The 23,944-nt window shown below is 39.5% G+C and overlaps 1 protein-coding gene across 1 annotated transcript in view; it reads left to right on the plus strand.

Annotated features, from left to right (window-relative positions):
• Nucleotides 1–23,944, plus strand: part of ptprt (protein tyrosine phosphatase receptor type T) — a gene marked incomplete at its 3' end in the record, with an annotated part of 242,868 nt that overhangs the window by 49,740 nt on the left and 169,184 nt on the right. The window contains exon 7 of the mRNA XM_083892431.1: nucleotides 6,308–6,601. Coding sequence (XP_083748557.1) covers nucleotides 6,308–6,601 — 294 coding nt within the window. The remainder of the gene's footprint in view (nucleotides 1–6,307; nucleotides 6,602–23,944) is intronic.

The following is a 23,944-nucleotide window of genomic DNA, read 5'->3' on the forward strand; positions in this document are numbered from 1 at the left end:
CTTCTCTTTCATTTCGCTCGATGTCTCCCACTTCTGTGATAACTTCAGTGTCTTTGTTTCAGATAACATCATTTTATCTGGGCACTGTCATCCCAGGCAGTTTACAGGGAGTAGAACTTCACAATCTCATCCATGGACACTTTGAAGGGAGTGATAGAGTTTTTGATCTCACACATTTGGTAAAATAAGCCTAAAATCAACAATACCATCGTATCCCTGATGGCATCGTTACAACTCATTTTGTTGATACAAAAATGAAGGTCAGCGAGCAAACTACACTCTGTTTTGCGGTTTCAAGATGAAAGTGTTAGTTTAGTAGTAGTAGCCATAGGAGTACAGGTGCAGCTGATGCTAGAATGAAATATTAATAACACCATGACTCTGGCACCAGAGCAACTAAATAAGACGTGAACATTATTGATTCATTAAAAAAAACAATATAGTACATTTTTAACATTTTTAGAGCGGGGTGGATTCAGATGCTTCAGATGCAGGTGGAGTTTATTTTTCTGTATGTGTATAAATGTGTAAAATAAGTTTATGTTGCCACACTGAGTTTACTGTGAGGACTGAGGGATCATATTTCTTTCTTTCTTTCTTTTTCAGATTCTGTTTTTCAGTCCGAGTTAAGTTATTACAGTTTTATTCAATTATGGTCCCCTTTAAAACAGCTGTTTAAATTAAATGTGTGTCGGGGTTGGTGTAGTGGTTAGCATTCTTGCCTTTCAGCTAAAGACCCAAATTCGCCTCTCTGTCAGAACAGGGACCTTTTGTTCCCTGGGTTCTCCAGTTTCCTCCCACAGTCCAAAAACATGCAGATTTGGGGATTAGACGCATTTGATTCTTTATGTTGACCATGAATGTGAGAGTGGATGGTGGTTTGGTGTACTCCTCATGTAGAGGATAATCCGGTAGAAGATGGATTACAAATGTGTTCTCTTTTAAATCAATGGCCATCATTAAGACGGCACCCCATGAGCTGAATTGATGGTATCAGATCAGATGTGGTGTGAGATAAACTGCTGTTCAAGGAGCTGACGAAATAGACCATGATTGTATGACTGATAAACCACTCACATGGAGTGAGATTAGCAGAAGATACAATATTGGCTGTTGGGAATGTGTCCCTGAATAACAAAGAAACACTTGTGTCCTGGTTAACAGACACAAACGCAAGGATAAATAACTGGATTGATTCATTTTAAACTGAATAATTATAGCGATTGGCATTGGTTGAAAGACAATGTTTCCCTTTATTATTTGTGATATTTATAAAATTCACCCAATTAGTGACAGTGGTAGTAAGAATTTGTAGGAAACATGCGTGGTCAGACATTCAATCGGTTGTTTTACACATCATGTACGTTCAAGATTATTTTGTCCTTTGGTCCAGACAGTCATGAAATATTCTGGGCTTAAACCTTTCAAATGTGGGGGCTAATGTAAATGTTTTTACAAAGGTTGCTCTGGACATTTTGCAGACCATAATGTCCGCATGAGTCTGTGTGAGAACACGACAGAAAAAGCTCCAGATAAGTCACCACAGGCAGGTTATTAAGTACTACACTTAAACAAATACTTATGGTGTACCACATGGAATCACTGTGGGCCCAATGCTTCTTTTTTTTTTTTTACACTGTGTACAGATTATAATTTAATTTAATCATACATTTAATCACATTTTAACTTTGTTTAGCCATTGGAAATGTGTCATGTATGTTACTACATGATTCCCTCAACACTGAATATCTGCTGAACTGTACTTTGCATTTAAAATGGGAAAGAGTGTAAATGATTTATAGATAGGAAAATAATGTGTTGGTCAGATGTTTATTTTTTTTCTGTTAGATTTGGTCATTCCTAGGCATAGGAATGTTCTCTCTGCTGTGACATTTTAAATTCTTACTCGGAATCCACCCAGCTGGTGGACAGAGCTTCTGTCTGCTGTGCTGTGCAGTAATCACAACTGCAGAGGAAAGGATGTGTTTTGTGACCACCCATGTTGTACTTGCTGCACCAAGAAAGGATTCAGTTGAAAAGCAGTCCATTTAAAGAGCAACATGAATTCTACTGTCTGTCACCACATGGGCTTCTTTTCCGTCATTCAGACCGGTAATTTATTATTATTATTCAACTTCATAATTCAAAATAAAACTTTTGGTGGCTTGAAAATAAGAAGTCACAGTCGCACACAAAAAATGCAGCACCACATTATGACCCATGCTCAAACATCATGCTGGGACTTTCATGCAGTGCAGTAAAATGCTAAAGCCATATACTCTGTACCTTCAGGGTGTAGTAACACGGGTCGCTGATGTGTGTGTGCATCCTCTGACAACAGGGCCCCACCATAGCCAAGATAAACACTTTATTGGGTCAAGGCTGTTGCACCCAAACATACCTTACATAACTTACTACAGTGCTATGCTCCTGCTGAATTTAATTTTAAAGCTTCATTAGAACTGCTTGTTTTTACTGAGCATGTCCTCTGCAGAGAGGAGATGTCCAGCAGGAGGATGAGTCCTGCAGACAACATATATGTGGGACAACAAACCTCCTGCTGATTAGACAAAATGGTAACGGACCAGTGAAGTGAGAGTGGACTCATTTTAAGTTTAAATTTCTATATTGTAGCTGTTGTTTGAACACAGAGGTAGAGGGTATGCTGGTTTTTTTTTTTATCACAAAATATAAAATGTCAATACTTTTACACTTAACTATGGAGATTTGCACCTGGATCAACAAATAATGTTTCTAGATACCCATATACACTGGTTTTCGTCTAAAAACATGCAAAGGTGTAATATTTTATACAAATATATTTTCTGTTCTTCATTTAGTTTCCAGATTTTTTCTTGAAAAACATCTTTAAAATTTGTGTAATTAGTAGTGTAGTGGAACTTTTTGGGAGGGACATTACCACTTTCAATATCAATAATAAGTGTTTTCTCTTAGTGATCTGCTCATGCTTTCTTAACCATATGTTTCTTCCAGCCCAAATCATTTAATCTCACTACTTTTTGCCGTTTTTGATTCCTCGCTCAACTTTTCTGATTCCTTCTTCCATCATCCCTTCATTCATTTTCTCACACCTCATTAACATCACTGTATGGATGCCACTTGCAGTTTGTCTTACAATCTGTGTGTCTTTCTATGTTCATGTGAGGATGCAGGTGTGTGTAAGTCTTGGATCATCTCAAAGCAGTCACTTCATGAGGGGGTGGTCATGTACATAGGTTGCGTGCAATCAGTACGAATATGTGCAGCTATCTTGTGTCAGTAAAATCAGTATTCCTGCATGTGTACTTCCCCATGTCATTGTGGGCGCCAGGTTGTGACTCACTGGGTGGCCTCTGTAAGTCTATGCTGTAAACAAGCTGGCAGAGGGAGGGATGGAGCGATGCTGGGAGGTAGCAGACGAGGGGAGTGACTGAACAAGCTTTTTCTTTGTTCCTGTGGAGTAACATCAGGAGAAGTAGTCGACTATACAATAAATTATGCCAGTGGGTCTTTTAAATTAGTTTTAAAACGTAGTAAACAGAGTTCGCGTTTAAGGCCAGTGCCAGTAAATAATGTGTGCTTTACATTGTAGCATTGTAACCTAACCACATCAAAACCATTTTGCCTGGAGAACAAATAAGTGTGTATACTATGTCAGAGAAGGTGTATTTGTATGCATGGGTTCTCCCCACACACGTACACAGACACATAGACACACACACACACAAACACGCGCACACGCGCGCACACACGGCCGCTATGTAGTTAAGATGGATGAGTGTGTGGTGACTGACAGCTGATTCATCTGCACTCGGGCCTCCATACATATTCTAATGCAGCCTTGAAGAAACTAAAAAAAAAAAAAAACTGAGAGAAGGACAGCTTTCAGACAGCAGGAAGACACGGACCATTATTTTTAGCTAGAATGGCAAAGCTGTCAACTGACAAAAAAGATTAATACATATACATTTTTTAAACAGTGAGAAGTAACTTTCCAAAATGAAGAGTATCATTGCATGTAGGTGTTTCATTTTTAATCATCGTTTTGTTGATATGAGCGACATATGAAATAACTTATTTGCTACATGTGTATTATACACTACAGTGGAGTTAAGATTAGGCTTTAATTTATACATCATCTACTCCATCCACTATCGAATGTAAAGACTGCCTTCACATTACATTTGACTGTTCTCTCCCTTTATATTAGGAAATAATAACACAATAATTTTTTCCACAGCACTACAATAATGAAGTACTAAATGTTTTAACTTTAACCTGTTGGGAATCCCTTTTTAATGTTTTAAACCTGTATATACCCTGCATATATTGTACATATCTCTCTCTTATTGTGGCACAAAGGGAGGAAAATATATAAATGAGAGAAGCGGAAGGAAGGTCATGCACCTTTGATGATCAGAAATACTTGACTTGATTTATATGGTGGAGACATTTAAAGGTGCCATGTATAAGAATGTGGCCAAAAACAGTTACTACATTCAAATTCAAAACACTGAGGTCTTTTAGGTTTCGTTTTCTGACGTAACTGGCAACCCGTGGTTGCTCGGCAGCTGAGACTCTACTGACTGCGATGATTGACATGCCAAAACATGATTTCAAAACATAAACATGATTTGCAGTCTGCAAAATATTTTTTTAATTCAAATATTTTGGCTGTACTGTTGTTGTTGGTGAGTTCAGTATGTTATATGAACATTATTCCTGAGTCTCTGTGACATATTAGGAGGATTTTATGGCCAGTTGCTTTAGATTTATTACATAATGCACCTTTAAGAACAATATAGAGCCTTGATATCCCTGATGTTTTCCTGTCCCGTAGGGACGTGCACAGGGTGCCAGTGCATATGACTTGATATCTTTTACAGTGAAGTGATGAAATATTTAAGACTTTCCTTTTACTTATTTTCCTTTTGTTTTCCCTATTTGGCAACATTGAGAATGTGCTACACTGAGGTCATAGTGAACTTTAAATGTAAGTTTGCAGATGCCATTCATTTACTGAGTCAGATGCCTATGATGGTATCTGATGTAAGTCATTGATTATAGAATACCGCCCTCACCGTGTGTGGAGGCTGCGCTTTTTTGAAAACAAAAACAAAGTGAAAAATCCATATAAGCCATGAAAATAGAACCAAAGTAAAAAAATGCAGCTCCTATTCTGTACCATTTTGCTCAAGCATGTCATAACTGCTGTCCATGGTGCTGATCATGAGACCATGAGAGATGTGTGAGCTGTCCATGGTCCTGTCACAGTTCACGCTGATGAGGAGGATTTTCAAGCAGATTTTGTTGCTTTGTTGTCGCATTATTTTAAGTCGTGAACACATTTGACATTTTTTAACTAGTTTAGTTTAAACGTCTGCTGACATTCTGCAGTCTGACTATTGTGTGACACTGTTCATATTGATGTTGGAAATATGTTTCAAATTTCAGACAACAAAGGGAAAAAAACAACACAAAGGAGGAAGAAATATCCTATAATAAAATATAATGCCTTGACTTGACAGAGGCCATTATTTTCCTGCGAGCAGCATAATGTGAAAGTGTATTGGCAAAGAAGCTGTCAGCAGCATGTCAACAATGTGACGGATTAGTTCTGCAGGTAGAGCATTCACTCTGAAATGTCTTCTTTTTAGTGTTTATTGACAGCTGCTTTCAGTGCCAAAGTTTAACTGTGTCACATTTAAATCAAACTGCAACCATTTAGCAGCGACTTTGGTGACGGAATACATTTATTTTCTAATTTCAGGGTCACAATAATAGTGGTTCTTTGCACATGAGATGTTACTGCACATTTGAGAGTCCAAAGGTAAAATAACAAAATGGTAAATGTCAGAAATGCATATACATATGTTTATAAATTCCCTTCATTATGTTCATTATTATACGTATGTATTGGAGGAATCCACTAAGGGGCATAGTTTTCATTACTTTTGGAAAAAACAATGTGTGTGCGTGTGTCTGTATGTGTGCGTGTGTGTGGGGGTTGATTTTCAAACCATTCATACATGTGTTGTATTACAGATGTAGGCACATCTGATTGGACTTTAATGTGGTTTTCAGGGGAAGACGAGATCAGTAATGTGTTTTGATGAACAGTTATAAGTTGATGAATCAGTTATAAGTTATATCAGCAAAACATGCTGATATAACTGTTTTCCTGATTGGCTCCTCAGGGGTTCAACAGGGAAAACATGTTTTTTGAAATTAAAAAAAAATATATATATATATATGTAAATATATGTTCTGTGACACTTAACTAACCCACCTTGTTTTCATTTCACAGCTCCACCCACTCCTATTGCCCCACCAGAGCTGCTTGCCGTTGGTGCCACCTACCTTTGGATTAAGCCCAACGCCAACAGCATCATAGGCGACGGGCCGATCATCCTGAAAGAAGTGGAATACCGCACCACTTCGGGGAACTGGGCGGAGACCCATGTGGTCGATGCTCCTACCTACAAGCTATGGCATCTGGACCCAGATGTGGAGTACGAAATCAAGGTCCTGCTCTCCAGACCTGGAGAGGGAGGCACTGGGCCTCCAGGGCCTCCGTTGGTAACCAGGACTAAATGTGCAGGTGAGTGATTTTTTTGTCCTTAATTTAATTGTTGTGGATTTTACTTGGACTGTCAGTTTGTCCTTTCTTCCTTGCACATTGGTTTTGCTTGTTTAGAATCATTATGTTGCAGAAGAGGGATAAAACAAATATATATGTTTATAGAATGATCATTGTCTGAGGCAAAAAAAAAGTGATCTAAATGCATGTTTGTTTTTCAACACTGCACGTATATATATTATACTATTTATAGGTTTTATTCAATTGTACATGAAGTGGATTATATATCGGTTTAGCAAGCAGTACACTCTTAGAAATAAAAGTGTAGAACCATATAAGGTTTTTTTTCGGCTTGTCCCCATAGGAGAACCCTTTTTGGCTCCAGGTAGAACCTTTTTTATAAAGATTCCACCTGGGACCCTTTTGGAGGGTTCCAACAAGAACCCTTATAAAACCCTTTATTCAGGAAAGGGGTTTTAAATGGTTCTCTGGATCAAAATGGTTGTTACTGGAACCATTAGCATTACCAAGAACCCTTGAAAAAACATTTCTTTGGGAAAGGCTTTTTCAGAAGCAAATGGTTCCAGGTAGAACCTCAGCCCTTGCAGAGGGACACTTTTGTAACCCTTATTTCTAAGAGTAGGTACAATGCTCCTTTTCCTGCTTTGCTGTTGTTGGTTTGCATTGTCGGAAAAAAATATAAAAAGTTAACTACATTATCTATGCAACAGTTTTATGTTTGATTTAATAGTCAAACTTGCCAGTAATTAACTCTAACTTCAGCTTTGTCATTATTAAGATCATGCTTTTGATCAAGTTGAGCTGGATGGTTCATATTATGCAGATTGGACATCAGCCTTCTTGAACAACCCCCTGATCATTCTTTGAGTATCCAAAATGCTACCATACCAATGACTTAAGATGTCCTTCAGCCATTGTTTAGCTACGGTAGCCATAAAGCTACATATTTTATGTCAAGTGGCAAGTGTTAATGGTGCCGTTCCGCGGGTTGCCATCTACTACTGTATGCTGGTGTGGTTCATATTTCTGTGTAACTGATCTTTTTGCTGCACAGCACTATAAGCTGGGTGCACTAGATGGTTCTGCCTGCAGTCTGTCAGTTGCACCTTCAGTAACTTGTCATTTGTTGAAATTTCCTGTCTGAGCTACTGTTGTTCTTAGAAAAATACTTTGCTAAAATCTCTGTTTTGAGAGTCTGACCAGAAACACTCAGTGTAGCTCAGCCTTCACTGTAACCTAATCGTTGCAGCCTGAGTGCAGAATGGCCCGTTTAGAAACAGTTACTGTGATCTCATGCATCTTTGAAATGTTTCTTATATACACTCATGGGTTCCTATCTGACATCCATTTCTCCATCTGTCATTGCCGTAGACTGACCTGTAAAAATAGAATAAAGAGGAAAAAAAACTGTTAGGTCATCTGTGCAACAGCTTATTTATTAGTTTTAATTTGTTGATGATTGATTTTTTTTGGGATTCCCCCCTTGGGTCAGGGTGGGAACATTTTGAGCTTGAGCCCGGGGGAGAGCCAAGGTGCTCCATGTAGGGAAGGAATACAGACTGTCTGACAGGGTCAAAGAAGTAACTCTTATATATTAGTTTAAAAACCAAACATCGTGGATGAGGATGTAGCGGATGGGTGGATTAACAAAACACAGAACATTCTTCTTGATACTGTGGTTTGTTTTCTGATGTAAAGTCAATAGTCATGCAGGGAGTTTATATTTAAACCACAAATGAGTTAGAAAATGAGTGAGTAGACCAGACTAATTTCTCATTTCTCACAAAAAGCACGGTAAGTTTTCGCATCGTTTGTGATTTGCTCGAGTTGCAACATTTATTCAACTTGCAAAAACATTGCCTCGTAAAATGATGCTCAAACCAGTCAGCATTGGGATTGTCTGACTAATGACATTATCTCCATGTCTGGTGGACAGCGAGACTAAATTGGTTCAAAACTCATCATCTGTGTGTTCACACCCGGAGCTCGACAACAAAGAGATGGTTGAGAAAAAAAAGAAGAAGCTTGAAATGGTGTGGCACAATGTGTAAATTTGGTAAAACTGGTTGGCATTTTTCCTTCCTCTCACTCACTCATTAGCTTTGTTTCTTTTTAATTTTCCCTCATGGGATATTGGCTTCTTTTCCCTCTCATTCTAGCAGTTTTTTTTTCCAACTCTAATGTAGTTCCTCTCCTCTTTTTGCTTACCTTTACCCCTTCCCATTTCTTCCATCTTTTTTCACTCCCTCTTTTTTTGTTTTCCTCATTGTCACTCAGCCACTTTTCCTCCACAACTTCCCCTGATGCCAAAAGAAACAAAAGCCTTTGTCAAGGGTTTTCTTTCCCCCCCGAGAGGAGTAGAAATAGAGGGAGTAAGACAAAAAAAGAAGAGAGTGGAAGTTCATGAATCAGTGATTTTTGTTGTTCATTCCAACCTCTGTCACTGGAGAGAGGAGGTTTTGATGTGTTGTGTGTGTTGCGGTTGGTTGTTGTCATAAAGTAAGTTATATTAAAACATTGGTGGCAGGTGTTTGAGTTTAATTGGAATGGGAATTTAATGTGCCGCTGCCTGTATGTGTGTGCGCCTCCTTAATCCTACCTTGTCTGCATATGTTAGTGTGACTGAGTTTGTGTGAGTTGTATGTGTGTGTATGTACTTGTGTGTAGATGTGTTTGTGCAGTGTATTTACGGTATCTCCTGTCCACCCCGTTGACCTTTTTTTCATGTTAATCAACAGGTGAAAATGATGTGTTAACTCACCCCCGTTTACATTTACATTCCTCTAAACATGTGCTCTGCTTTATCTTCCATTATGAAAAAATAAAACTTTAGTTATTAGTTGTAAGAAACTTTTAATCAACCTGTTTTTGCACATTAAGTAAATCTTTCAGCAATGAATTGGTTCACATTTTACGATCTAGTCAAGTGAATATTTTTGCTTTGATAGATAGTGTGTTCTTGTGTGAAGTGTTGTAGAAAGGGACATCTGCTGTTAGACTAGTGCTGCTGAGTTCTGCTGTCACAGTAATTCACAAAGTGCACTTTCTTTTTCTCTCTTTGTGTGTGTGTGTGTGTGAATGAGTATTTGCTACCTCTGTTGGACTTTTTCTGGCATACACACTGACCTTGTCAGGACCAGTAGTCCTCATCGGGAGCAAAATTAGGTCCAAATGAGAAGGAATCACATTTTCGTGGAAAAGTTTAGGGCTGAGATTTAAATTGTGGTTAGTTTAACATTATAATCCAAATGAATGGGAGTCAATGCAGTGTTCTGTGAAGAAGAGCTGCACAAACCTGTGCATGTGTGTGTGTCGGTGTGTGTCTGAATATGTAATGGGATTGGAGCAAGTGGCAGATGTTCAAAAGCCTGATGGCTACTGGCAGTATTGGTGTGTGTGTGTGTGTGTGTGTTCACCTTTCTGTTTATGTTAGCATCTCCATACCTGCTTAAGGCTGAACAAAATGCTTGCAAATCACTAAAGCAGGTGTTTGAAGCAGGAGACTATAGTTTTGTGCATTTTGTATTATGAGTTCAGGTATTCCAGAATTACATTTTAATGTTAGTCTGTGGATATTTGGTGTTGGAGCTCATTATCTGTTAAAGTGCTGCAGACTATAACTACCACCTCCCAGGTGGTACATGGTACAGGATAATGTGCTGACCGTTTAAGAACATCACATTTTGGAAATGAAATGTCTTAAAATTAAAGCTGCTCTTAGCTAAATACTAAGAGGCTTTATAATACAACAGCTCTTCTCTAATCTAGAGTGGTTGGTTCAGTATCATGGGAAGTCAGGGCTCTGGAATCAGTAGGAGACACTCGGAGTTCCCCACAACACTTAGTCTAATCAGCATTCAGAACTCCACAAAGGGGAGGTCCTTTCTGCTCATGAGGTTGGGCTGTTTGTCAGTGAATAAACCAAACATAATCATTAGGAGGAATGGAATTATTTACAACAGAATTAGAGAGGTAGTTAGCTTTAAGACAACATTGCTGACAGAAGCTTTAACGAAGAACATTTTTCTTTTAGTTCACACGCTGAACACTTTAGATGCTCCCGAGCCTCCTCTTTATTGAGGTTAGAGATTGTTACTTATAAAGATATCATCGAGCCGATAAATTGTGATCGGCGTTTATGTTTGCAGCTAATTTATTCATAACTACACAGCTGTTATTGTGTCTTTCAGATTTATTTTCTTCGTAGTCTTAAAGTGAGACATTAAATCCCCTCACTGTCCATTGAGTCTCCGTCACGTTGCAGTAAATTGTCAAATGAAACATAACAGCTCTAAGGAATGCGTCAGTGCCTCACAATGGGGATTACTATTTAGTGTTTCGTTGTAACCAAATAGCTTGGTTGCCAGGTTTAGTTTCCGAGATATGAAACAAAATGGCAAGTTCATTTGATTTATATATTTTTTTTGGTTTCAGATAAGTTAGCAACAGATAATTTTAATTTAATTTTGACAGAAAAACTGGTGGATTAAAGACACATTCCGTTTTTGTTGAATTGTACGACTGCTAATACTAGATCCCTACCGCTTAATCCACCATCTCCACACTCACAATGTAGTCCCTTTCATTGGCTGCTGCCACCGTCTGCCAAGTGGCCATCCCTCAAAATAGGATTCAGGCCATTTCACCCAAAACCACTGCAGTGGCTCCAAGGAATTGAACAACGGGTTTCGCCATGTGCCTCCGCTGGCGTGGCCCATTTGTGAGAGCAAGAGCTAAAATGAACTCCCCGTTTTGCTCGAGGCAAAGGAAGGATATGGCCTTGATAATGATTGATTTCATCGTATCCCTGAACCTCCCTCTCACTTCCCCTTTTTCTTGGTCCTATCATTCCCTCTATCAGCTCATCTCTCTCTTACTCTTCAAGGCTTATAAGTGATTAATTTCACTATATTTGCATTTGCATAAGTGCTTCTATTCTTTATACCCACCCCCCCCCCCCCCAAAAGAAACACTTGGCCTGTCATCTGTCTGACATGTGTGTGAAAGGTTCCTCTACTTTATATTTCAAATCTCTTCCCTTATCCCCTATGTTCCCTGAGTCTTGTTCTGCTTTAAACTTAATGCAACACTAATAATACACATATGAATTCTCTCTGAATGTCTGCTTTTAACTTGTGCACTGTCTCCAAAGTGCACGTGTATCCTCGCCCACCATCCTCTCCTCGAGTCCTCTCCTCTCACCTCTTCTAGCTCCCTTATAAATTCATACTTTTATGTGAGGAATGGTAATGTAAGTGTTGGCTAATATGCTACCCTATAAAGATAGACTTTTAATTCACCCTCCGTTTATAAATCTACTTAAAGTGTATTTTCTGTTCCTCCAGCTTTTCATTTCCCCGTCATTTTCTTTATAGGAGACAGGTGCTAATGTGACTGTTGGCTAATACGCAGCTCTCTGTAAAGACTTCATCCACCTGAGGGTTATATACTGCATTCCAGCTTCTTCTTTCCTTTCCTCATCTCTCACCCATTTCTCATAAAGTAGGTCTTTATGTGAAGGATGGTAATGTGAGTATTGGCTAATGTGTTGCCCCATAAAGATGTATTTTTAATTCACTCACTGGGTATATTCTGATGTGTCTGACACCGCCGCTCCACCGTCCTGCCTATCCAAGCAGTTAAGAGAGTTCATCCTTTCTGTGAGAAACACTGCTGAGAATTTAACTTCTCAGAGCACAGTTTTTAAGGCAAAACTAAAAAAAACCTTGACTGTTAAAAATTACAATTAAAAATGCATCAGCGTCATTAAAATGTGCTACACAATGTGCATATAATGGGTGCCTCTTGACACTGAATATATCCTATTTAAATAAAACATGTCAGTAAAATCCATCGCTCTGTATGGTTGACTTTTCAGTCTAGTGTCATGCTTTTATTTATTGTATATACACATACAGATGTGACATTGTCTTGTGACCAGTTCTCAGAATAGAAAAAAAAAAATGTTGTCAAAGAGTCAAGCATTAAGCCAAAAACACAAACAAACAAACAAAAAAACCACTTTATCTGTTGCTTTGTCAGACATCCATTTACCAAAGAAAGTAAAAGCCTGGAATTCTTGTCAAACTGGAGGCCAAATATGAAAGTCTGTGCGTGCAAAAGTTGACGACTTTTGTTTTGACAAAAAACAGAGTTTTAGGCTGTGAAGGTGAGACAGGGGTACAGGCTCAAGTGGCAGGTGCAGGCAGAGTGGCTGGTGTGCAACAATCAACCTCCCAAAAAAAGACAGACTATTGTGCAGAAACCTTGTGCAGTGGCAGCTTGTGTGTGTGTTATAGTCATGTGATGAAAACCTGTACTTCCAATCTTTTAAAAATGACTCTTTTGCACTAGAGAGTGTTGTTTTAAGGATTTTATTCCATGTGTCTCTCAGTCAACCTCCTCTGATGACAAAGACCATCGGCAAAAGTAAGGATATACAGACCATGTGGGGGGGCCACATTAGCTTCCTCCTCAAATCTTACCTATCTCAGCTGATTGGATTTAGGCTATTGAGAAACACCTGTCTCATCTCTCTTCCGGACAATGGTGGCTGCTCTAGAGACGCCATTGAGACACAACACAGCAATATTTTAGTATCTATTTATGTCTGTGTATATTTTCGTTGATCCAGACCACAGCCTCGTCAGTTCATCAACAAATTCCAGCCGCTACTAAATCAATGACATTTGGAGTATTTATTTGATGAAATCCTTGAAAACTACTGGTCTTCCATAGCCAACCTGACACTTAAGACAATACTGTAGTCTAGTTGCAAAACTATAGATATGATGTGACATGGACTGATAGCAAGCTAATGAGATTTAAGTCATGTTTTTAGGTAGCAGAAATAGATTGGGTTACATTGGGGAAGATTTCACCCCAACCGATCGAGGCAGATGGCCACACATCTTTGAGTCTGGTTCTGGGAGTTTTTTTTCTCTCCTATGATGCTTAGTACTTGCTCATTGTGTGATTTGTTGGGGTTTCTCTGCTCTCTATAGTGATGTCTACATGCAGTGCGTGGAGGTAGTGATTTGGCACTATGCACACAATTTATTCGTATTGAATTGAATATGTTTTTCTCCTCACATGTTTACAAATCATATTTAAATCACCAGTGATTTCCCATGTCACCGTCCATTCCTTTAGTTTTTGTTTTGTTTTGTTTTGTTTTGACTCATTCATGCCCATTCACTTCAGAGAACATCGTGAACCAGAACAGCATCTTTTCATCTTGAATCTGGGTGGTGTCAAGTACACTGTCAGTTGTGAAGGAGCTTCTTTTTTTTTTTATCTACCATGCTGAGAGCAATTGCACCAATCACATGGTTGTGTAAAGTGGCCAGTGCTGCTGGTAAAAAGCTGAGTTTTGTAGTTAGTTCAAGAGATGATCTTGCTTCCTCGCAGCATGGACAGAAGTACTGTATGAATGAGGCAACTCATTCTTGTCTGATAATGATTCCCCCTTTTTACTGTTTGTTAGAATTTGTTAGATTTTCTTTTTCTCTACATTTCAGGTGACTATTAAATATGTTACTTTTATGGTGATGGATAGCTGTTATATTTCAAATGTTGTTGGCCAACACATTAAGACAAGTTAAGGGGTTCTAGAAAAACTAAGATACATGCCTGTATGAGGCTGCATGACTCAACCCATGTGTAATCACTTTTTTTGAGATGAGGGACTTCAATTCCACGAGGAGATAAAACTGCATTCACACATAATCACATTTCTTTATTTATATATATATATATATATATATATATAAAGCATATTCTATTTTCTGTTATGTTCAGTACATCTTGTAAGGTTTTTTTTTTTTGTTCCCATCTGTTTTCACTGTTTTCTTTTCATGCTTCTCTATGTAAAAACCCACTGTCCTACTTATTGTGTTGTTGAGTTTCCATGTGAGATTTCTTCATCATTCAGTGTCTGAATGCCTGTCATGTCTCTGTCCCCAGTCCTTTGTCCTTTCACACAACCCACCCACCCACCCCGCGCCCCCATTTTCCACCTTCCCCCTTCTTGAAAGGTTTTCACTCCAAATCCAAACGCAGAGACTGACAGCCACTACTTTCTTGCAAATTCTTCTTTTTTTTTTAATTTGCTCTGAGGTCTGTAGCGTATTCAGTGCCGGGTTATTGTGGCTGGTGTTGAAAAAACTTGATTGGGCATCCTCATATTACAAAATGAGACATCTGTCGGAGGGGCATGCACCACTCAGCGATGCAATGTTTTGCTTTTGGCATGATTATGGTATCAATGTAAAGACCTATTTTTTTAAAGTTAAAAATAGGACTGCATGCAGTTAGGTGCCTTACATTGGTACTTTATATGACCTTTACTACTTTGCCTGTAAAAATTCAGGTCAGTGGGTTTTTATTCTCAAATTGGGTCTCTGTCCATCAGACCATGTGATTTAATCAGGTGAATCAGTACCACATACTATACTATACTATATGACATACACAGTCATATCATCAAATCCCAAGTACTTTCACATGTTTGATATTTACAGCTGAACAGCTATAAGGGGTGTGAGTAGAACCCCTTATAGAAAATGGGTTTGATGTGTCTGTGGTCTGCCATGTTTTTAAAATCAAGTCATATTTAAAAACACTCTAGTGTGGGGCAGGCTTTACTTCAAACCTGCATAAACTGCATTGTATCTATTAATCTCTATATTACTATATAAATCAGTAGGATATAATTATTGTGCATGACAGATATATAGAACAATACTAATAGATAAACTGCAGTGGTATAATCTTTGATATATTTTGGGGATTTTTATGACTCTTTCACAGTGTGCCCAAATAAACCTCTCTCTCTCTCTCTCTCTCTCTCTGAAGACATTATACAACCACAGCTGCATCTTATTTGCAAGTTAACAGACTTTCTATTATGAAACAGAAAATACTTCCATTGTTGGATTTAAATTCCCTGGGCAATCTCTCTCATCTGCCTCCTGTGTCACATCTCATTTCATAGTGAATGAGAATTTTCAAATGTTATCCAATAACCAGTGTTTGTTGCACCAAGTTGCCCTAAGTCTCTACTTAATTCATGATTTAGTAATTACAAATCATGGGAATTACTTAGGAACTTAGGAATTACAAGCTAGTTTGCAGCTAGTAGTTTACTAATTCCTGTTGCACCAGACCAATTCGAACAATTTTGTAGCTAGTACATTCATAGTAATGCACAAGTGGTTACATGTGTATTACCATGTAATCAAGTGACAGTCACAAGCTGGTTACCCAATGAGCATGCAGAGCAGATTGATGACCATTGAGATCTCCCCAGAATCACCACAGCAATACAACTACCAGCTGCAGCAGAGACATTTCTTCACTAGATAAGTACTGTAAACATTAATTACCATAGTAACTGTAACACTGCCATTTTGGAATGCTTAAAAATTATCATTAAAAACTTGTGGTGGCAGTTTGCTTTCCCCTAGCGAATGACAGTCGTGAACCAGTGAAACCGCGTACTATTCATTTAGAGACTGGCATAAGGCCAGCACCACTCAACGACGTGCTCGACGCACAGTGCTTTTATGAACTCGCATGGTGTCCCTCACTATATTCTGCATGGACCCCGTATTAAAATATCTCAATGGAATACACATTTGAAGAGATGGAGGCGGAGCACATCTCAACGCAGAGCAGTACTCAATTGCCAGAGTTAACAAGACCATATTTTTGAAATCTTTGGTCACATCAGGTGGATTCTGTCTCACTCTTGTTCTGAGTTCCTCTTCTTGAAGTGCCTTTCACAGGGGGAACAGTGTTTAGTAGTGGTTAGCACTGTTGCCTCATAGCAAGAAGGTTCTTGGTTCAACTTCTGGTCTGGGATCTTTCTGTGTGGTGTCTGAGTGGGTTTCCTCCTGGGGCTCCGGACACCTTGTGGAGGCGTGCTCGGTCGCAGCGGGCCCTCCATCTGACCTCGTAATTTTGTTGTATAGCTTTGGTTGTGCAATAAAGTTCATTTCCTTTCCGTCATCCCCTCTAAATGGGCCACTATTCTTTTTGTGTTTTCTTCTACTAGCAGTTAGGCTAAGCTAGGTTATGCTAGACTTACACCGACTATGGGGTGGATGTAAATATTTAGTAATTACTATGCTCTAGGCATTTGCTAAGTCACAAAAAGCGATGCAATCCATTTTAATTTAAGAGTTACTAAAACCTGATTTAGTAAACACGAGGTGGTGCAACATGGCCCAAGGTCATTAACAGCCGGACCTTGGTCGTGATCCAGTTCTAGAAAAATTGACTCGTAAGGAGAGTAAATTGACTTCACGTGGTGTGATCTTAGGAGAGAAAGGTAGAGGGCAGTGTTTTTAGTTAAAGTATAAAAAAAATAATAAAAATAACTTGATGTTAGTGTATTTAAGTGATGTTCTCGTTGGAAAACATTTTAAATGGTTGCATGGCCATTTGAGGAAATACAATGATTTAGAAGATGAATGAAAGGGGAGTCTTATGAATCAAACATTCCAAATTAGGCCGGTCAATATGTTTGCCCTAAAGAAAGATGAGTCTCTGCAGCCCTTTTATCCGTAAAAACCTTCTTAGAATATCATTGTGTGATAAATGTAGGTGTTTTTGTTAAGTATGAGTGTGTGTGTGTGTGTGTGTGCGCTTTTCCATGGTTGGATAATATGCACTTGTGTATCTAAGGACTGAATGATCTTTTCATCATCAGATCAATCAGAGTGATGGGACCTGGGACAGGCTTTGAATACCAGATCACCTCTGAATCACCATGAGAATACAACAGAGTGAAAGCACATTCTGTCCTGTCCTCGATAACTCCTGTTAAGATGCCCTTGAGCATGGCACCCAACTGCCAGATAATGGCCTCTCTCTTGTGTGTGAATGTTCCCTGAAGGTTGTTTATTATCTTATGTCCAGCTTACATTAGGAGATGTGAACATTTTTGGCATAGTTGCACTGCAGCTCCGCAACTGATAAACTGCAGTGATAGTAACTTCAGCTTGGATTACAAACCAATAAAAATGTTGTGTCTACACAGTGTCAACACATCGGATAGTAAAACAGGCAAACAAGCTGTAAAACATCTCATTGATTTAACAATGACCAAAGCACAATATCAGCTGTTTAAAAAAAGTTATGATTCAACAGTGACCTCCCAGTATAATTTTGACAAAGCATCTGCTAAGTGGGATGTTTGTTGTCAATTTCCTGTTGAATAATTTAACATTGATTATATACAGTTTAAACTTGAGGCTTAACAATATAAAGAAAAGAACAAAACAAAACAACAACCCTGTAGCTTCGTCATAATTCAGGGGCAGTATCCTTTGGAGGATGTGGTGTATGAGCACTACGAAAGCCATGCTGGCTTTTTATTAGCTGAGCCACTGCAATGCAGGCAGCTGCATGCTAGCTTCATCGCCTTTGCGCAATGCTGCTCAGTAATGGAAGACTGCAATATACAATGTTGGTGTGTGCAGGAGCATTCAGAATGGAAAGAAAACGCAAATGCCGAACAAACTTCTGTGAAAACACACAATATCTGTCAACATTATAGAAGATGCTAAAAAGGTACAATAGGTGTGTATCCCAAAAATTATCCACATAAATTATTGACAAAGCAGTGTTGGAGAAACTGCAAACATCCTTAATTTAACACATTTTAAATTAAATACAGGGTGAATCAAAGTTTTTATCTCAGCAACCACACAGTCTTTATTATAAAAAACAAAACAAAACATAGTCAAATAAATCTACCTAGAAACTCAAACAACACTTCAAATCTTCCTAGTAACAGGCCTCTATTCTGAGGATGTGTTATGTGCCTGTCATAGTGGAGCAGGAAGGTGCAAACAGGGGGTGTGAAGTTTGTCTGTCTGAGAGATGAAGTGAGAACTGCTTAAAAAACAGCATCAGACACAAACGCACGAAAGCAAGACCCGTATTATTCAGCACAAATTCACAGACCTGCTCACGCATGTTGAACTGACGTGGACACGCGCAAACACTTTGACAAATCAAAGTGTATCCGCATAGCCCAAAACAAAAGGTTTGTTGTTCCGTGCGAAACGCAGACCAGCATACACACAAACATGAACATGCTTACACTCATTTCACTCTCACAGCAGTGTAGCGGTTGTAATCAACACTTAAGAGAGCTGTGAGCCGGCAGGACGAGTAACACCAGGGATGCGAAAGAGAGAAAGAGAGAGAGACTAGGTGTGTGGGGGGTGAATGTGTGAAATGCATGTGGGTTGATAAATATCAACAAGTGCAGCTACACCAACGCTGACTGAAACGGCACAAAACAAGCCCATTAAAGAAACAGGAGTCATGATGTGACCACACTATGACTTTCCATCATCATCCTCGGTTTCTTTTGTCACGCTAGTGCGTGCATCTCTCCCTTTCTGTCTCTGCCCTGCCTAACACCTCATGTAACAAAAGACCATGGATTTTGGGTAATAAGCAACCAGTACACAGGTCTGCGAAACTCACACACACACGCACACACACACACACACACACACACACACACACACACACACACACACACACACACACACACACACACACACACACACACACACACACACACACACACACACACACACACACACAAGGCCAATAAAGCAGAGTTTGAGGAGGCAGCCAGGCAAGCACAAAAGAAAGAGAAGCTCTTTATTAGAGGGAAAATGTTGCCCACAAATAAGATGCTCACACACATACACGCACACTCAAACACGCACCATGCTGCAAGGGTGTCTTTGTTGCACACCCATCAGGACCCAGTTTATCCTTCATTAGGTCTGGGTTGGAGGTCGTGTAGAGCCAAGAGGTAGCTGGCCTCGCCCCGGTTGTCTTACACTTACACACAAATGCCCCCTTCCAAAACTGAAAACATCAATAACAGCCGTGTAACAACAAAGCCGACACACACAAACGCAATCACATGCAGCAACAGTTATTAGAGGCCAAATTATGGAATTGAGAAGGCTGTAACACACAGGCATGCATGCACACACCACACACACACACACACACACACACACACACACACACACACACACACACACACACACACACACACACACACACACACACACACACACTGTTTTATGTTCTCTCAGAGGAATAACAAGGTCTTCAAGACAAGAGACAGAAAATCATAGTTTCTATCTTAAATTGACCTGTGCAATTACATCATCTGATGTATGACTTCACTGGTGCACACTGTCTCCTCTTTTCACAAGTAGTGTTCGCTAACACACACACACACACAATCACCTCTCCATGGACTGCAGTAAACAGAGCCAATCACTTTGGCATCAGTCTGCCTCTTAGGAGTCAGCAGCAGCTGGTGAGTGGATGGTGTGTGTGCGCGCGCACACACACACACACACACACACAGGCGTGCACACACACTGCATAAGCACGACTTTTAGACGCACAAGTAATAACACTTCTGAACACAAAACTTCGGAGATGAGATAGACATTTTTTACACACATTTTTACTCTCAACACTCCCGCACTCAGCACGACTCTTTTTTTTTTATTATCAAGCTATCAACTGCTGTAGTTGGATAAAATGAGTGTAAAAGTGATGCTGTGTGTGTGTGTGTGTGTGTGTGTGTGTGTGTGTGTGTGTGTGTGTGTGTGTGTGTGTGTGTGTGTGTGTGTGTGTGTGTGTGTGTGTGTGTGTGTGTGTGCGCGTGCGCGTGTGTGTGCGCGTGTGTGTGCGCGTGTGTGGTATCTAAAAGGCAGACAGGATGAGATCTATTAAACAGAACAGGTCCGGCTTTAATTGGTGCTCTTTGGTAATTGGCCTTTTGGGGCCTATTTGAAGTGTTTCCAGGGCAACACGCTTGTTTCTCCATATCTAAGCACAGCAGGAGAAGACGAGAGAGGCGGGGAAGAATAGAGGAAGGCAGAGGTGGAGTAGAGATAGGGAGAAAGGGCAGAGCAGAGTGGTGAAGTAAGGGTGTGGAGGGCGAAGGTGGGGTGAAACTGGAGTGGAAAATCAAGTGAATAAAGATCACAGGAGGGCAGGGGAGTAAAAAGAAAAGAAATTTGAAGAAAAGAAAAATTGAGGAAGGAAGAAATATGTACCAAAAGAGTTGAAAAGGAAACCATAGGAAGGATAAAAGACAAGATGAGGGAAAGACAAGAAAAAGGGGGAAAAAACAATTGAAAATGGAAAGAAATAGGAATGAAAAGACAATGAAAGTTGGGTAAAGGATGGACAAGTAAAGAAATAAGAAGGGCACAGATGCCATAGGAATGATAAACACAGGCACTTCACACTTTTGTATAAGTAGTGGAGAACAAACTGGTTTAGAGCTGCATTTTCTGTCACGTGAAGCCAACAGCACCGCACACTGAATTGAGTGATGAAAAGTGGGCCAATTTTCACCACCTCACTCAGTGTGAACATTTGGCTCAGAGTGCGAGTCTGTGTGTGGCAGAATAAGTAAAAGCGTAATTGGGAGATATTCTCAGACAGATTTGTCTCAAAGCTGCTGCTTAAAACAGCAGCCAATCACAGTACAGATGGGAGTCGAGGGAGATATCGAAAGATCTGAATAAAGTTAAAGGGCTTTAGAAAGTCTTTTTTAATTTATTTTTGGGCAGGCTGTTGTTTACAGTCTGAATGTCTTTTGGCTTGTGTGAATTGAAAGTGAAAGAATCCATCTGATCTGGTGCTGCAGGTGCAGAGGGATTGTGACAGGGGAGAGGGTCATGTTCAGAAGATATTAAAGATCCTCTCAAGCAAGGAGGGGTTTCATTGTGTGATCAAAGGGCAACTTGGGACAATCTTTGACACTTTGCTATGTCTGGATCAGGCATGTTGGACTGTGAGGAGCTTTGTGAATCCTCTTGAGGGTGAGATCAAGCTTTAAAGCTTTATTCTATCAGTCAAATGTAGTCTAAAGGCCTATACACCCACTCATATCTTCAGTCAATTTGAGGTAGTTATGAAAGAAATATGTGTAGCATTTCTTCTTTGTATATCGCAAAGTATTACATATTGTTTCTGGGTTTCTTTCCAGGTAAGGATAAACTGAAATTAAGTGGGTCTTAAGGTTTTGTAGGCCTCAGGGACACAGCCAAAACAAACCATACATTTTTAGACATTAACGAAGGGAAACACTGTGACGGTTGTGGCAGAGCCCAAATGGCTTGCACACTGTCAGCCAAGTCTTCTAATCACTAGTTGCACTCAACTCGGTCATCATGTTTAATGATGTTCAATGAGGCGGGCAAATCTGACAAGCTCTTACTCAAAATGTTCACATGCTACACACTGCCATTTCCCCATCGCATCAGGAATGAAGGAAATAACCGTATGTGTTGCATTTGGTTCCCCTCCGCAATTATCTCTCTCTCTCTGCAATTATAATTGTTTCAGATATTTGAAATATGGGCATGGTTGTGATTAGTTTAAAGAGATACACATAAGCCGGAGTCGTTTGCCCCCACAGCAGGATGGCAGTCAGACAGCAGGACCAGACTCCACATTAGCACAACGATGCTTTAAATAATTGCAATAGAGGCCCAGAAACACACACACACACAAAAAAATAAATAAATCAAACAATGACAATCATAACAACAGCCAAAGCCTGGTCATTTGTTTCCACAGTGGTGGGTCAAGGTCGTAAACAAGTTGCCGTGGTGATTATGAGTTTCTGGTTCTGTTGATTGGCGCCTAATGAGGGCCCACTCGACTGTGCAGTGGGGGGACATTTGAAGAACATGTTTAGCACAAGAAGCATAAACAGAGAAGAGTTCTTTACACAAGCGCAGATGAAGATAGAGTGAGAAGGAGAAAATAAGGGAGTCAGGATGGAACAGAAGAAGAAAAATAACAGGGAAACCAGCGTACACCTAATAGTGTTTCATTAAACTGTATCTACTGACAAAACTGCAGATGTATTTTACCTCAGTGATCTGGTCAGGTACACAGATTACCCAAACAACCATCACCATTTCAGCCTGATTTGATGTACAATGTTCCCTCTGCTCTGTGACGGAGAACGATGCACACAGGGACAGGATGTAATGCATCACCGCCATGACATCGAAAAATCATTCAGCAGAGATCAAGCTGTCAGCATTAAATCACGATGTTTATAGATTTGGCCTTAGTGTCAGATTCCACACACAATCACACATCAGCTTCTTTCATCATACTCTTTCTCCGCTGTGATCACTTGCTGAACTTTTGGTTTAGGGTAGTAGGAACAATCATTTGCAATGAGCTTTTCTTTATGTTGATAACAGTATTTCAGCATTATGTAAACTGTAGACAAATAATGTCTATAAGCGTAAGCTTTTCTCTTTCTGTCTCCCTCAGGCCTCTGCTTTAATGACAAAAGAAAAAGAAAAGTCTGTCAACTTAAAAAGAAAAAAGAGGTTATTGAAAGTTTCAAGCTGCTTAGCTGTTGACAGTTACTGTATCTTTGAACATCCATATTTCCCAGCAGTGTGCTCATGCTGTGACCAGGGGTCATGCTGGGAGGGTCCAGCAGGGGTGCAGGTAGGTCAATGTACTGAGTCAAAGAAAGATACAAATAAAAAGAAAAGAAAAGAAAAGAAAAGAAAAGAAAAAAAAAAAATAGCGAGAGAAACAGATGGCAGACAGTTTTTATAGCTGGAGATGTTCCAAGAAATGTCAAGCAATATGCAGAGTCCAGACGATCAGTAAACATATGTTTGCACAACGTTACAGTGCAATTTTATCCTTACAGTTCAGGTATACAAGATAGTATATTTGCATCAGAATCAGAATACGTTTTTATTGTGAGTTAGGGTTAGGGAAAAACAATTCCCCACTGGGGATTAATAAAAATATTCTGATTCTGACATACTGTACATTAGAAGCACAAATGTGTGTATACATGTGTTGATGACAGCTGTAAAAAGGGAGAAATGTAAGTATCTAACTAGTTTGTTATATTAGTTTAAGTTGATATTTTAAGGTCTTATTTGGTTGGATAAATTATAGCATGACGGGGGGAGGGAGACTGGAAGGCATGCATCAAAGGTCCATAAGGTGAAGACAGTTGTGTTACTATGGAAGACCGCTCTATAGCGCCCAGTATTTTTTGCAATTCAAGAGAGCAAACCAGTATATGTTTGTTAATACGTTGTGATTGCCATTTCCGAAAAAGTATATTGTTTAAATTTGTCACTGTGCAGTGCACACTGTGGACTACAAGAGTGCAACAATAAAGCGCAAGGCTATACCAATACTTGGTTAAAGGCCAACAGAGTTGTAGACTGAGTGGTCCATTTTGTTTTATACATCATTATCTCTCTTTATGTCTCCTTT

This window comes from Microchirus variegatus (genome assembly GCF_963457635.1).
Source record: "Microchirus variegatus genome assembly, chromosome: 7".
NCBI classification, from domain to species: Eukaryota; Metazoa; Chordata; class Actinopteri; order Pleuronectiformes; family Soleidae; genus Microchirus; species Microchirus variegatus.